The sequence below is a fragment of the Salvia splendens genome, chromosome 22 (assembly GCF_004379255.2).
Source record: "Salvia splendens isolate huo1 chromosome 22, SspV2, whole genome shotgun sequence".
Taxonomy (NCBI): Eukaryota; Viridiplantae; Streptophyta; class Magnoliopsida; order Lamiales; family Lamiaceae; genus Salvia; species Salvia splendens.
In genome coordinates this window covers 22,577,711-22,593,360 of record NC_056053.1, presented here as the reverse complement: position 1 = coordinate 22,593,360, position 15,650 = coordinate 22,577,711, and the positions used below count along the sequence as shown (strand labels likewise).

General features: G+C 38.7%; 2 protein-coding genes across 4 annotated transcripts; both read right to left on the bottom strand.

Annotated features, from left to right (window-relative positions):
* Nucleotides 1-429: 429 nt before the first annotated feature.
* On the bottom strand, nucleotides 430-2,749 carry LOC121787733 (uncharacterized membrane protein At1g75140-like). The gene has a single exon (XM_042186560.1). It carries the CDS (start codon nucleotides 2,591-2,593, stop codon nucleotides 554-556), a length of 2,040 nt encoding a protein of 679 aa, XP_042042494.1. The 5' UTR covers nucleotides 2,594-2,749; the 3' UTR covers nucleotides 430-553.
* Nucleotides 2,750-3,461: 712 nt separating this feature from the next.
* LOC121787732 lies at nucleotides 3,462-14,057 on the bottom strand. Of its 3 annotated transcripts, XM_042186557.1 has the most exons (25): nucleotides 13,743-14,047; nucleotides 12,314-12,903; nucleotides 12,113-12,234; nucleotides 11,907-12,001; nucleotides 11,419-11,613; nucleotides 11,054-11,144; nucleotides 10,316-10,367; nucleotides 9,232-9,297; nucleotides 8,867-9,018; nucleotides 7,897-7,967; nucleotides 7,588-7,785; nucleotides 7,415-7,453; nucleotides 7,176-7,280; nucleotides 6,844-6,933; nucleotides 6,660-6,735; nucleotides 6,207-6,303; nucleotides 6,057-6,126; nucleotides 5,811-5,987; nucleotides 5,611-5,733; nucleotides 5,331-5,414; nucleotides 4,912-5,096; nucleotides 4,636-4,774; nucleotides 4,498-4,557; nucleotides 4,110-4,181; nucleotides 3,462-3,951 (listed from the first exon to the last, which is right to left on the bottom strand). In XM_042186557.1, exons 2-25 carry the CDS (start codon nucleotides 12,874-12,876, stop codon nucleotides 3,844-3,846), a joined length of 3,030 nt encoding a protein of 1,009 aa, XP_042042491.1. In that variant the 5' UTR covers nucleotides 12,877-12,903; nucleotides 13,743-14,047; the 3' UTR covers nucleotides 3,462-3,843. The 3 variants fall into 3 exon arrangements, with proteins under 3 accessions (XP_042042491.1, XP_042042492.1, XP_042042493.1); XM_042186558.1 differs by lacking the exon at nucleotides 9,232-9,297 and having other exon boundaries at nucleotides 13,743-14,046; XM_042186559.1 differs by lacking the exons at nucleotides 3,462-3,951; nucleotides 4,110-4,181; nucleotides 4,498-4,557 and having other exon boundaries at nucleotides 4,636-4,754; nucleotides 13,743-14,057.
* Between the last annotated feature and the right edge of the window lie 1,593 nt (nucleotides 14,058-15,650).

The window sequence follows — 15,650 nt, the reverse complement described above, 5'->3', positions numbered from 1 at the left end:
ATTTTTTATTTTAAATAAAAATACTTTCATAGTAATTTGCCTTTTTCAGATTCTGAAAGTGAGATTTGGGCTTGAAATTGAACTCATTGAATTACACTTTAAAACGTTGGGCTTGAATGTAATAAAAATTGCTTTTAAAATCTTTAAAATCTCATACTAGTAGTTGTTTTTTCTTAAATATTGTACTATCATTTGTTAAAAACCATAATCTTATATTTCACGTGTGATCTCAAACAAGAGTTTGATTTGGCCATATGTTTTGTTTCGGAAAGTAATTGCAATAAACCATAAATTCATGTTATTAACTGAAGTTCGATGAAAAAAACTAATTATACAAGCTCGTGTTATTAGAATGTTACAAATTAAAATTCATTGAAAAAATTGGAAGATGGAGTTAGATGAGTTAGTATAAGACACAAATGCCTCAAATTTGGCAATTTTTTGTTCTTTGATATAATGTAACAAAATGACAAGTGATAGAGCCAAGTACAGAGGTAAACACAGTTATGGTAATAGCAAAACCTCAGTTGCTAACATCCACAAACTTGGCTAATTACAAAGAGGTTGTTTCCCTTCTCATTGGAACAGCCTGAGCTTCGACTTTCGACCCCCGATACTTCATTTCTGATGATCTGAAACGAGGGTCAATGGGCGAAGGTCTAGCATCTGTATCGAGACTAGGCCTGTAGGGATTTGTTGCAGGCCTAGAATCCGTGTCTGTGCTAGGCCTGTAGTGATTCGGGGCAGGTCTAGAATCCGTGTCAGCGCTACCTGGCCTGTACGGATTGGTTGCTCCACCGGAATACCGCGGTGGAGATACATACCGCGATGAGCCTCTCAGACCACTGCCTCTCAGCTCCATGATTTCAGAGCTTCTTGAAGAATCCGTGAAGGATCTGTCGGCCGTGGCTGAAACTAACGGAGCTCCACTGGTGACGGATGCTGAGGTGAAGGGGTCATCGGGCCCCCAAGAGGTGAGCGCCTCCTTCTTGTTCGCAAAACAATGCCAAGCTCCAAAGAGGAAGAGGACGAAAAACATGACTGGGCTCGTCCACAGGATGCTGTTGAGCTCGTTCTTGAACGAGGGGAGATTGGAACGATACATGGCCACGTATCCGTTTCCAAGGCTGATGACCATAAGCTTCTCGTGGTCACTGGTGATCAAGGGCACGCCTGTTTTCTTCTCCATGTTCTGTTGCTGGTTTAGGAAAGGCGCGATGATCTCATCAAGGCCGGCAGAGAACAAGAGGCGCAGCCCACCAGCGCGGACATATTGCTGAGACGAGACGTTGTACACATAAACCTTGTCCCTGTTAGCAATCAGCACATAGCCTTTGATCGCCTGCAAGGCCAGAGGCTCATCCATGTCCAGCTTCCTCTTTGACCTCACCCGACACTTGAAGTTCATCACGTCGCCTAGCAGCAACATCTGAACCAAGTCCCCTTCCCCCGTCAGCCCATAGGCCTTCGACCGGTCCATGGCATCAAAAACATAACTCTTAGCAAAAGAACTGTTCAAACCCTCACATTCCGTCTCCTTCAGTTTCATCGTCCTCAAATCCAACGAGCCCGCCCCAGTATCCGTAAGAAACAACAGACGCTGCTTCAAAAACGCAATCGGCCGTTTACTAGGTGTAGCAGTACCATACAACGTCCCATCCTCCTTAAACACCATGATCTTCCCACCCTTGTCTACTGCCAAAATGTACCTCCTCCTCCCAACATAGTGAACCTTCACCATGTTAATCCGCAAACCCCAAGACTCCGGGATCTCAAACCTCCCAACTCGCTCCACATGAAGCGAGCTCCATTCATCACCACTCAACGTCTCCCAAACCCGATGCATTACAATAGCGCCATTGCCATGGCCCGTGACAATCATGGTCTCGTTCTTGTGAAGCGATAAGTAGGAGACAATGGCAGAGATTGGCGAGGGCTTCTCCCCCTCGGAGAAGGCCTCGAACTCTAACGCAACCTCACCACTCCTCAGAAACAGGTACAACTTCCCCTTATCATCCCCAACAGCAAAGTACTTGCTCAAACCCTCAAAATCCTTATTTGGCAACACATTAACACAAGTAGGGCTCGAACTCAACTTAACAGCCGACACAAACTGAAACTTCTCAACCCAAAATGTGTTATACTTAGTCACTATCGTCGGCTCCAACTCCTCCTTACCTCCTACCCCCAAACTATCATCTTCCTTAATTTTCTCAATACCGATTTCATCACCGTGTGGCGATAAAGATTGAATCTTTTTAGTTCCCGGATCATCAGAAAGCCGGGATTCTAACCTAACAACAAGCTGGGTGAGGTTTTGGACTAATTCTTGAAGTTTCTCCAATTGGAAGTGGTGCTTGCTTAACAAATCGTGATCAACACAAGTTTCCGCTAAAGGGTTGTCATTTTTCCTAAAAGGGATCTCATTTTCGGTGTCGGTTTCAATTACTGAGTTGGAATTAAGAGAGGGATTGGATTCTTGTGATGCGAGAACAACGCAAAAAAGAGGTGGGGAACAAGATAAATCTGCGAGGAGCAAAGAAAGAGCTAACGAGAAGATTAACTTGCCTTTTCTGCTGCGAGAGACAGCCATTCAAGTTGAAATCTGGAGCAGAGCTTCGGCGATGGGCTGTGGGTTTTACTGCTAACTTTGGATTTTGAGCGTTGAAGGTGAGATCTTGAAGAGTCAGAGAGGGCTATTTTGGTAAATTTGACACGGGTTTTGGGGTGTTTTGTGAAAATGGTGTTCGGAAAAGGGGTAGAATTTAAATTTGTAATTTTGTATTAAAGATATAAAGAGGATTTTGGTGAATAAAATTCTAAGGGATTTTCGTGAATGAAGTACATTTTCCAGGGATGGTCATTCAGTCGGTTAGTACAACGGTCGAACTGAATTGGTTGGTTAATCAACGAAAAAACCATCGAAAAGCAATGAGTGAGTCCATCCATTTTGCCATTCCATTAACGGACAATCTATTAATGGATTACTTTTTTCGAATATGATTTTATCTAGAAATTTCGTATGATAATAACTTTTTCAATTTTTATTTGGTAGTATTATATTTTCGTGAAATGATAAGTGTGAAGAGGGGAAAAGGAAAATATGTTTATTTTCAATTTGAATATCTTTTAGAATTTAAATTTTTATGTAAAAGGATACTCTTCATTTGTTTTTTAAGGGAAAACTGTGATATGATCATATCGACTTGGGCAATAAAAGGAACTTGATTGACCATAAAAGAAAAATTACTTGATCCATTCCGCTAATTTTATTTAAATAACCATGTCACATATATGGTAAGTGGTTATTATTCAAGCTCAAAAATCTCAGGGTGAAGTCTCAGTTTAAACCTTCAAAATTTTCTGTTTGTATATTCATACAAAAAAGAGTTAAGCTCAGAACAATATTAGTAATCCGAAAAAATGAATCATAACTCAAAGAGATAATAACAATTTACCCATAAAATAATCCATTGCACGGTTGTATCTCATTATGCACCAATACCATATTATTAAGAAAGAGAAACCAGAATCAACTGAAACATTAAGAACTTGTAAACTATGATCACTTATAATTTAGAAAACATAAAGGATTACTAAGTTAGAATTTGCTAAAGATACAACAGCAAATTAGCCTGTTCCCCTTTCAGCCTCTATGCCTGTTATGGTGAGATCTACCAAATGAGTTATTATGTAACGAGGCGAAGCTTCTGTCCGCAGCCTCTCTCTCTTGTCTGGAGGTTTAGGGTTTAGGGGGGGAAGCTATTTTCCGTTACAGGTGCCACTTTTTGCATCTTCTAACTTCAAAAAAACGGGTTGTCCAGGGACCGATTGATGCTACTATCAAAAACCAAATGGTGACTTTTTCCTGCTTCCGCCTTCGCCATATTGTTCATTCCATTTTCTCAACTCATTCATACTGGCTGCATCGAAGGAAACTGATGGTCCCACCTAAAAAACAGCAATAATATCAGTCCAGATTAAAACATAAAAGCTTTCGAAGGCACATTCGTTTTAAAGGAATGTCACTCTCCTAGAATGATATGAAAAGCAACAGTCCTAATAACAGAGGCCATGGGAAGCCTTTGCATGACTTGGGTGGATTTTACCGTGGTTTTAGCGTGAGTAAAATCGTCCAACTTGAGCGGTCTTAGAAGCGGAACTCCATCAGATTTGCCACCCTGCAAGTAGATCATAGAGATGCTAAGAACAAAGGTAGTCGAGTTGGACCTGGTGTTGCATTAAAATTTTCCTAACTTTCAGCATTGTCTCCTTACAACATGAGCAACATTGTAAAGACATCAAGGCTTGGAAAACCTAAGGCTAGATGAATAAAGGATCTTATTATAGGATAAGACAGTTTATAATGCATTGATGTTCACTTTAATAAGTTGATTGTAAAGTTAGGCTGTGTGCCTACAACCAACAGACTGAAGGGTTATCAGTTATCACTGCAATGCGATGTTGAAGCTACGAAATAGAATTTGTATTGTTCACCTTGCTTTCTTCTTCCAGCAACTCTTGGACAGGTCTGTATGCTGCAGCAATACAGAGGTTCTGCCATACAAAATGTGAAAACTAGTTAAGAAATAAGTAGCGATTAACTCTGTTCGCAAAGTATGAAACTCTCATCACCTTCAGGTCGCTCCCAGAATAACCTTCAGTAGAATTTGCAAGTTGTTCCAAGGGAAACCCAGTTTCTAGATTTTCTGGAGATAATATTATCTTGAGTATTTTAAGACGATTATCAGCATCTGGCAGGTCAACATAGATCCTAATGTCAAGTAAACATATCACATCAGAGTAGCAATTCGTGCATCTTAAACTTCATAGTTTCCGTTTGTGCAATAGACACGAAACTGACATTTGGTAATTGACAAGGAGGAAATTTATACTCAGTGCAGACATCACCTTCTTGGTAAACGACGAATAACAGCATCATCAAGGTCAAATGGCCTATTTGTAGCACCAAGCACAAGGATTCTCTGGCTGTCTTTTGACCTCAAGCCATCCCATGCTGCCATAAATTCATTTCGCATTCTTCTAGTTGCCTCATGCTCAAAAGCACCACCACGAGCACCAAGTAAGCTGTCTACCTGCACTCACATGGAAAGATAGTAATGAAGCCTAAGCAGGATGGTCTCATGACAAAACTAGTGAACTTTATCAGTTGCAAATATGCACTAAGCTGCTGTCAGATTTCATCATTCCAATTATTGCTCCACTTAAAGATAGTACTTAATAAAGTAGCATGAGCAAGGTTTCAGTGATTTACAAAATTCCATAGCATATAGTCCACAAGGAAGCACAGAAGACGGAAGTGGTCTCACCTCATCAACAAAAATTATAACAGGAGCCAGCCTGCTGGCAAAGGAGAAAAGTGCACGAGTAAGTTTTTCAGCATCACCAAACCACTGCATCAAAAGGCAAACAAAAACTGTTAACCGATTTATAAACCCAGTGGTGGAAGCTTTATGAATAAACAGATCAATGGCACTGCGTGAGTTAATCTGTTCTGCTTTTATAGTATGCCCTAAGGAAATATTAATGTGCAGAAGGAATGACAACGGATGATAAGGTCGAAAAACACTTGATGTTTATTTTGCTTACCTTGGATGTAAGTGTTGAACCAGTAATACTGATAAAATTTGCACCCGCTTCAGTTGCAAGTGCCTTCGCCAGAAGGGTTTTTCCAGTTCCAGGAGGACCAAAAAGTAATATCCCTTTGCAAGGCTGACAGGAAAATTACATTCACAACTACGAAGCGGCAAAAGAATTGAAAATTGCAAATATGTAAAACAGTAATTTACCCGCAACAAATTTCCACGGGAGAAAAGCTCAGGTCTCCGCATAGGCAGAATCACAAGTTCATTTAGTGCCTTCTTCACGTCTTCAAGTGCACCCACATCATCAAATTTCACACCAATCTCTCCTGGAGGAACCACTGCTGAAACGAAGTTGTTCTCGTACTCATCCTTAGCAAGATTCTGCAATAAGTATTGCTTCAATAAAATAGTAAAGATGCAAAGTCAATTCGTGATAAAGTAAGCACAAACCTTCAAGTTTTGGGTCGGCTTCTTCAGAGCTGTTTCCTGCTCCATTAACCTCAATATTGCAATTTCAAGGCTACACAAGACAAACTATAGCAGTCAACATTATGCAGATAAAAGTTGGTTCTCAGAAACCACAAGCAGAGAAATAATCACCTCTCGCGAGGAATCTGCAACCGATCCCCCTTGACTGAAGGAAGGGGACATGAGGATAGGTAATGACTTCTGGCCCAGCCAACCACCTTCTCTGCTTCTGAAATTCATTGAAACAAAAGAAGGATAACACATAGTTATAAGAAAAGTGAATAGGATAAGTTTCATTATGAGTTCTCCCCTTCGCAATTAGGAGTTTCCACACAAGAACAGAATGAAAGTCTTGCACAACTACAACTAAGAGAAGTGCATCCGAACTCCAAATAATAAGACAAAGTCAATTAACTGACTCCGCATCTCTTAGATCAAGACAAAAAACAAACATTAAGTTCTTAGAAAATGTAATATGGATGGACACCCTCATCCTTTAAAGGAAATTAAGGAATATGAAGCAGAAAAAAAAGGTAGCATAGGAAAATGTTGGCATATTGTTCAGTGGTCAAATGAGTTTCTTACTCTGTTTTGACAGTACAACACCATCAGTTTTTAGATGTAACAAGTCCATGCATGATAAGTCGTGTTCCTCAAGAACCTGACATAAACACACACAAGCTCTTAATAAGCCTGCGGGATGAGAGACAAAATAAAATAAAGGATGCCAACATGTGACTGCAAGTATGCAACGCAAATGCAAATGAACCTTGTGTAATTCGCTCAAATTGCTTCGTGATATTACAATTCTCTTGTCTTCCTCAATCTGTTTGTTGAATATCTTCAAGAGATCTTCCTCCTGTGATCATCGAGAACATTCCACAATCACTTTCGACTACAAAGTTATTTATATAATCAAGTGATAATGATCCCAATTACTGAAAAGAAATTCAGAGATGCTCTTCAGATAGATGGTCAAGTGGAGAAAAGTCAAATAATCAAGAAAAATAGAGTTTTTTCATAAAAGCAACAGCAACTGCTGGGTCCAAGAAAAAATAAATTTGTAAATGATAAATTGATAATGATATTATAAAGAAGTACCTTCGGCAGATCTAAACAAACCACGTTAGTGAATATCTTATATAATTCATCATCTCCAGACCGTTTAGAAGGTCTTAATCCCTCTGCAAGTCTCTTCAAAAGAGGCTGACAAAAAAAGACATCAAATATTTGAGATAATATCAAGAGTAACAACAGTTTTGTTCAGTCTAATTACTGCAAAGCAAAGCTTTGAAGAGAGTGAATGCATATAAAAATGTTTTAGAGCTAGTGAGAGTTACCAACTTAGCAAGACGGCCCAGGTTTGGAAGTATCATTGTCTGCCAAAAACCAAAAGAAAGGTCAAAAGGATTTTGCCATGTTGAACTCATAGAAGCTACATATGATCATGCGATGCAAGCAGAAAAGACACAACCGCACGAGTGGAATCAGTTTATCACAAATTGGAACTTACAAATTTGTTCTGTTTTGAGTTTGATTCTGTCTCCATTTTGTTTTGTCCACAAATCAAGACCAGAGGACCTGATAATTTGTCAAACATCTCTTGCATCTTACTGACAAGCTCTTTCCGATCCGACTTTGAGACTGCCCTTGATAGCCACAGAGAAGAATCAGGAAAGTAAACCACAAGTGGCTGTTGTGACTCCAAAATCTGCATTAATAATGCAAAAATGTCATTCCGGAAACACAGAATGAAAGAACCCAACTTTTTTTCTTTCAAAATATAGTTTTCTTATGGTCATCCATCATCTAAATCTTGTACCTCACAAAGCACCTCCATTGCAATATAGCTGTCGTGTGTTTGAGCATTAAGATCATGTTCAATATCCTTCACTGCAATTTGAAGGTGATGGATGGGGTGGAATGGTCAGGATTCAATCATAGTTTTATTGTGCAGACATCATATAAGAGGACTACTACTATTAATCATCATACACTGGAATGCATTATTGTACAATTAATGTTGATTCTGATGATAGACAAAATACAGTTTTCAAGGAGTTCGAACATAGGTGAACACAGTATGCACAAAGAGAAGGGTAGTGAAACTAATATATGCGCCTCCAAAATAGAATTTCAGAAAAAATACCCTAAATGTGACCTATAAACTATAGTAATGAAACAAAGCTAAAACGACAATGTAAGTCATCTCAGAAAAGGACTGCGGAATTTAACAAATCAGTAATACAACATTTTATCCACTAAACCTAATGCCCAGCCTCTGTTCCTTTCCGTCACTAAGTCATATTAAGCGAGAAGGAAACAGTGCCAGACTTCATACACACTAGGGGATAAGCCTGAAATTTCCAAGGTGCGCTAAAGCATCAACTTATCATATATTACTGCAAGAATAGAGTTTTACCACATAAATTCCATTTCAATAGTCAAATTCATCATTCTACTTCCACTAAAACTAGTCTATCACAAGCTACTCCCAGTTTCCTTGGCAAGAGATCTTGAATTAGAAATCACAGCCAGTAGATATTATGCACCCAAGCTTCTATATGGGCACGGCATGATTGACTACAAACACACAAAGGTCTAAGAGCACCAGAATTTGAGTGCTTTCACTCTCTTCTTCTGCAACTATCACTAAAAGAATGAGAATCAGAAACACTGAAGTGTAACTTATATTATCTGGAAAGTGCATATATAATACAGAAAGCAGCACCTAGGCAGATTTTTTTCATAGGTTCTAAGTTCTAACAGTGGTGTTCAGTAAGCAATATTACCATTAAGCCAACACACTGAAGGTTCTGACACAGCTTCAGCACTTTTTGCATCCTTTACTTCCTTTGTTCTCTGGGAACTAATATCAAATACAACAGCTACTTGGTCTTCATTCACTTCATAAACCTCTCCTCGTTGACCGCTAGACAAAGTCCTGAAAATATATAGTTTTATGAAAAATCAACCAAATCAAGTAAAATGAAGCTGCAAGCATAGAAGAAACTAGAAAGTATCAGCAAAAGGATGCATGCCAAACAGATGAGTATATGTTTATCAGTTAGCTGTTCCAGAATTTCAACAAACATTCTGTTCTACGACACAAGATTAGTAGCTATTCCACACGCATTTCAACAACTTACCAACCCACCTGCCACGAATAATAGTATAAGCATTTGTTGGACCATCCAATGTTGGTATCTTCCCCAATACAATCCTGTGATGAATTGGATATGTCAATGATAAGGTGCAGATAAGTTGAAAGATTATGGTCAATGCGCTTTTCTAAGTCTCAAATGTAAATGAGGGAAATCTCAACCCCCTACCACTACCCCCTCTCTGAGAAGAACTATAAAGCTGGCAAAGATCCTCAATTCTCAGATTCCAATTCCTTACACTCAGATCCCTCGCTGCAGTGATGAATCTTGGGTTCTTAAGTATTTCGAAGGTCAAAGGAAATATATGCTATTGAATTAGCTGAATCTAGCTTGAACTGAAGAGAATGGGGGGAAATAGCTCGAGCCAGAAAATACACATCATTTGGAAGAGCCTGATACGAGAACGTATGTGCTTAGATATATATGCTTACCTCTATATCCTAAACTCAAAAGCATGACTTAAAAACTTGAGCTAGGAAAACTAAAAAGATTATTCAACTAGATTCAGATCACAACCCCACCTAGCTTTCTTAAGAAGTAGTGGTTTTTCCTATTCCCAGCTGTATCCTTTAAAAATCCTAAAAGATGCTAATGAGTTCGCAAGTCTTCTTATAGAGGATTGATTAGATAGGAAATTTATTGTGCACATGTGCTAGATGGTAATTCTATTTCTTTTCTTGCCAAGTGCAGAATGGAAGAATTTCTATACTTGTTCCTTCCAATTCTTAGACACAGAAAATCTCTCCATACCAGCAAAAAAAGAATGAAAGGATTCTACAGAAAACAAGATGAACAATACAACCATTAAAACTCATACAAGAGAAAGTGGAAACAACAAAAACAATTAATATTTATATTGAATTTGCAGTAATTGATTCTACATGATGCATGATGTACCATTGTAAGAAAACAGCTTCAGTAATGAACATCGGATATGTAAAAAAAATCTCAAGTAAATAGCACCATTGAAGCACACCAAGCAACAAATTCCATAAGCAATCAAGTTAGCAATATTGAAAGTTTTAACTGAAAAGGCCAAAAGCTAAGTTTAGACAAACATCATGTGAAGACAATTACCTATTGTTTGCTTCAATATTAATGGCTGGTCCAATGTACTTCACTCGATCCCCTGATGAAAGTATAATACGATGTGTCACAGGAAGAATTGACAGGTTACAACAATGAAGAAAATTAAACTAAATGAAGATTGAAATGAAAAAACATAAAATAACACCAAATGAAGATTGTAATGAAAAAAAATACCCCCCCCCCCCCCCTGTCCAGGAAAAATTTGCCAACACCCACGAAAAAATTGCCACTTTACATTTATAGTAGCAGGGCCCACACAACTCACATCACTCATCATCACACATTATAAAAGCCCATGACATCCACCATGTGGATGGAGGGATTATGAAATATTTGCCGGCTACACTAAAACACAATAGTGTGCAGACTAAGAAAAAAACTATGATCCCCTTCATCTATTAATCAAGTGATCAGGTCTGCTATGCATGCCCAAACTTCTGTTTGTCAAAATAACAAAATGGCCTCTAAGGAACAGATGAAAAGTAAAAAGAATGAAGAATAAAGTACCAAGCTCTTAGGTCGTAACAAGAATGAGACTAAACCTGAATATGCAAGCCATATGCAATGTCAAAGAAAGACAGAATGTGGACTATAAAATTTATGCTAATTGTGCCCAAGAGATTGTGTGATCGGATTGAATCTTTAAGACACCTCCAGCAGTAACATAACTTTGTACATTTGTGCTCACAATATAATTTGGTAGCATAGCACTAAATGGTATATTACCTTTCTTTAGTTTATGACCGGCCACATTAGATGTCTCTGAAGTTTCTGGGTTTGAAGATGTCGTGGAGTTTTCAGATTCTCCAGAAACACTCTGCAATGCGAACATCGCAAACAATTAAAATATATGTCTAGGTTATAGTAACTCACATACCCCTCAGGGGAATTAAAACTACAGCTACTTACTTATGCAACCTAATGTCCAAAAACTTCAGCTTAATGATTTATTCAATAGCATATAGTAGAAATGGAGATGTTTCTTAATCAGGCACACCATCACTTATGTACGATAAATTTCTCTTGTTCCCCTTTTTCATTTTCCTTGTGAGCCCTAATACAACTCAAAACTTCATACATAAAAACATTACCTTCTCAAACTCTTCGATATTGCCTGGGAGAAGCTTTCTTAAATTTTCAGCTGAGACATTTATGTCAACTTCATCATCACTTCCCTCGCCGCTGCTGGTATAATCCTCCTCGTTGCTTGCATCATTTTCATCTTCAATCTCAGATTCGGATGCGGAGTTCTCCTCATCTGACTCACATTCATCTTCGTTGAAATCCTGAAAAATCAACCACAAGAGGGCATTGGAACAATTCCTTTGCAAAGTAGGAAAATATTGTTTTAGGCTTTTTGCTGGGCTGCCTTATCTAGTAAAGAAGGAGCACACACAACAAAGATCAAAAATCAAGAATGTATGCAAATTGCAAAGGGAAATGAGTATATATCATCAGAATCAAACTTCAGAAAGTATAAAGAAACTTAGGTTCACTCTTTGAATAAGATAATGCAACATTCATTTGAAATAAGATTGGTGGCCCAAAAAGATGGATGGAAATGAAATTGCAAACTTACATATGGAGATAAAATGCTGCTATCAAGGACCAATACTGGTACTTTTAAATCCCGAGCAAGTGCTCTGACCAATCTTTCCCGGTATAGCTCCGTACCTACAAACCAAATGTTATTCTCGGTCAAAAAAGAGAGAAACAAATGTTGCAACTTGGTTGACGCATATGCATGAAAATGAGGAAACAGACTAGAGCCAACAAAAAACTCACCTGGAATGCTCCGAAGCAGAATTCTCCCACTGGCAGAAGTCAAACGGCCTCCATAGGCTGTAGTCAACTTATGCTTCAGATGAGAGGCCGCGCATTCCACGAGAAGCTGTTTAGTGTGTTCACTGCAGAAAAAAATAACTATAAGTACTACCAAGTAACTATATGCAACTAAATCAATATAGAATCAGGGACAGCACGCACTGTATATAATAAGGGAAATCATCCCATGATACTGTTATCTTTTCCCATGGAGTAATCCTTCGCAGGAACTCGTTTCTAAATCTTTCTCTTCGAGTTAGAAAAGGAGACTCCTTCCTTCTATTATCCATAGAAATTTTTTCGTTTTTAAGCCACTCCATTTGATCATTCTCCCCAAGGCGGGCATGTGCATCAGAATGCCTGGAACTATTCTCTGTATTTTCCCTGGGTATCTTTTCCTTTCCACAACCCACGACATCTTTGTTAGGAACAAGCTTATCCTCACTTGCATTCCTTCCATCACCTTCGGAACTATAAAATCTTAGAGATGATTTTTCCCATCCAACATCTGGCCTCAAACTGGATCTTCTACACCATCTCTTGGATGAAATCCGTGATAATAAAGAAGAATTTAACACATGTCCCTCGACCAAGCTACAGGCTCTTGCTGCAGTGCTCCGATATTGTCCGGTAGAATAATCTTGACGACTAGAGCTACAAATATATTTGCTGCGTTGAATCACATAATTCCATTGGTTTTTATACTTTATTTTCCTTGCATGCATCGGAACTTGTTTGCTGAAAGCAGTGACCTGTTTCACAAAAAGTTTACCAAGACATAAATACTTCCATTAAATTTGAATTACAGTCCCCGGTGTCTCATGAAACTACTCAAACAAATAACACAAATCCATCGTTCAATACATGCCCTCAGTGAACCTATCTATCCCAACTTCCACTGCAAAAAATATTTCTGGAATATGATATCGCAATCTTTTGGGCTGTTAAATAATCCACCCTTTTGAACTAATTCGCTCCGGGCCTCAGCGGGCCAAGATGACTTTGATGGCCTAACACGGACCTTATTTATCTACCAAACTACCAAATAACCCGTATAACTCATATATCTTGGTCTTATCTAGACTACCAAACAAGCACTTAGTTTGTTTAATGCCTTATAAACAATTATTAGTACTATCAATTTTCAAAGACACGGGACTATCCCGGATTACCCGGGCAGCTCAGGCTAAGTTACCCATGTAGAACTGCAATCATATTGCAAGTATTTGTGTATGATGCCAGAATTCACCATCAGCGCGTTTCTAGCCGAATGCAACTAAAAGCAGCAATGTCATTACACAGCATACATGATTGATAAAGCTAGAACCAGTTCACATTAAATTACCAAACAAAGACATAATTAAGTAATAAGTAGCATTCTCGTCCATCTCCGAACATGCCAAATAACCATTCCCATAAAATAAAATAAAAATATTAACAAATAAAAATTAAATCTTCGATTTTTCCCCAATTGTTCTCGCTTACTACAGCTATTCAATTGCGATACGACAGCATAACGTGCCACCAATCCATAAGAGAAATATGAATACACACATATATCGAATAAGGGAAACAGTAACCTTATTAATACCTTTTCTGTATATGCTTGAGTTGGGAAAAAATACCAAGGCAGCTGAATATATGAGAAATCAATGAATTGAATGAGAAACAGAAGTGCGGGCACCCGCTAATGGGGGAGGCGATATAGAAGGTGAGTGCAAATGCTTGTTTTACAATTGTTTTTTTTTTCTTTTTCAAAAATACAAGAATTGGGCGATAAGATGTTGGTCTCTTCAGCTATTAAAATAAGGGTTTTGAGGTCGCAGCGCAGTTGGCACGCAGGGTTGTGGTGTCCTTAAGGTCACGGATTCAAACCCCGCCACTCATTGAGAGACTTTCGGCCTTAATCCGCAAGCCCGGACGAGCAGGATTAGTCGGATTTTGGCGGATTCGATACACCAGTGGAAATAAAAAATAAGGGTTTCCGTTTCATTCAGTTCACTATTATTGCATATCTTATTTAATTTTAGTCTATTACAAAACCTCATTTTATTTATTTATGGCCGTTTTTAGTCATCGTTTAAATTAGAGATGTGAAGTATCATACGACGTTGTCAGTGATTATTTGTATTAACATGTACTCCTAGTTGTTAATCTAGACTTTTTTTTTCCTTTACCTCGTTTCTAAATTGTGTTGTTTTTGTTGCTTTATAGAATTACGTTTCTAAATTGTGTTTGTTTTTGTTGCTTTCTAGAATTACATGCACACGAGGTGAATGAACGTAACTATAACACAGATAAATATGACTGAGTGCATAAATCAGTTAATTCAACAACTCCATCAGCAGTTGAAGCTCATGTAGCAGCGCATAGCCGGTCAAATAATTGAACGTCCGTGAGCGGAGGAAAGTTGATCCGAAATTTATTCGCTCATGGGGCCATCCCACGACCACCAGTTTGGCACGACGAGCTGGTGTTCATCGAGCCGTTGGAATAGCATTCGTTTGAGCATATGAGTAACCGAACAAACATTTATCTAAACTTTTAGCTATATGTAACACAGTGAAACACAATGAGGTTCCTGATGTTCCCATCGATTGAGTTAAAGCTCTTCTCATTTTCTCTCGTTGGTTGATGCGAAGCATATTTCCTATACTTTTCCCTCTTATACTATACATTTATATGTAAATTATAACTCACAAAATCGTGCTTTTATTGAAGTTTAGGATGTTAAAGCTGGAAGTTCGCCGGAAGTGCACGCTTGAGGATTCCAGAACTAACACCCGGTCGGGTGTTTTAGCTCCAACAAAACACCCGGTCGGGTGAAATTTGGAAAGCATTCGGAGTCCAGAAACTTCGCCCGGTCGGGCGATTTTATGTTACAAAACGCCTGGTCGGGTGATTTCAGGAAAGCATGAGGAGTCCAGAGACAACACCCGGTAGGGTGATTTTCCATTTCTAAAACACCTGGTCGGGTGAAATTCGTACGAGAACCCAGAAGCAATTCGCCCAGTCGGGCGATTGTCATTGTGATTTCGCCCGGTCGGGCGTTTGGAACTCCAAGTGCAAAATGGCAGTTACTGGAGCAGTTCGGCTGGAAAAAGAAGAAAAGAGGGGAGACGTTTTAGAAGAGGGGGAGTTTTTTTGGAGGACGAAAATTGGGAGAGAAAGGTGGGATTTTGAGAAGAAAATTTGAGAAAAGAAGGAGACGCAACTGGAGAACGGGGATTGTCACCAAATTGAGATTTCACCAAGCAATTCATCTTCTCCGAATTCGTTCCATGGTTTCAAGGATTTTCACCTCCATTATCGTGTTCTTAGTTTGATCATGTTAGGCTAAGAATATTGTGTTGCTCCAAACATGTTGTGAGACAAATAAGATTTCGTGATTTATCCGATGTTCGTTTCTATTTCATGATCGTTTTTGCTACTTGTACATTGAATGAAATTATCCCTCAAGGTGCATCTTTTGTGATAGTTCTACTTTCTTATTTTGATG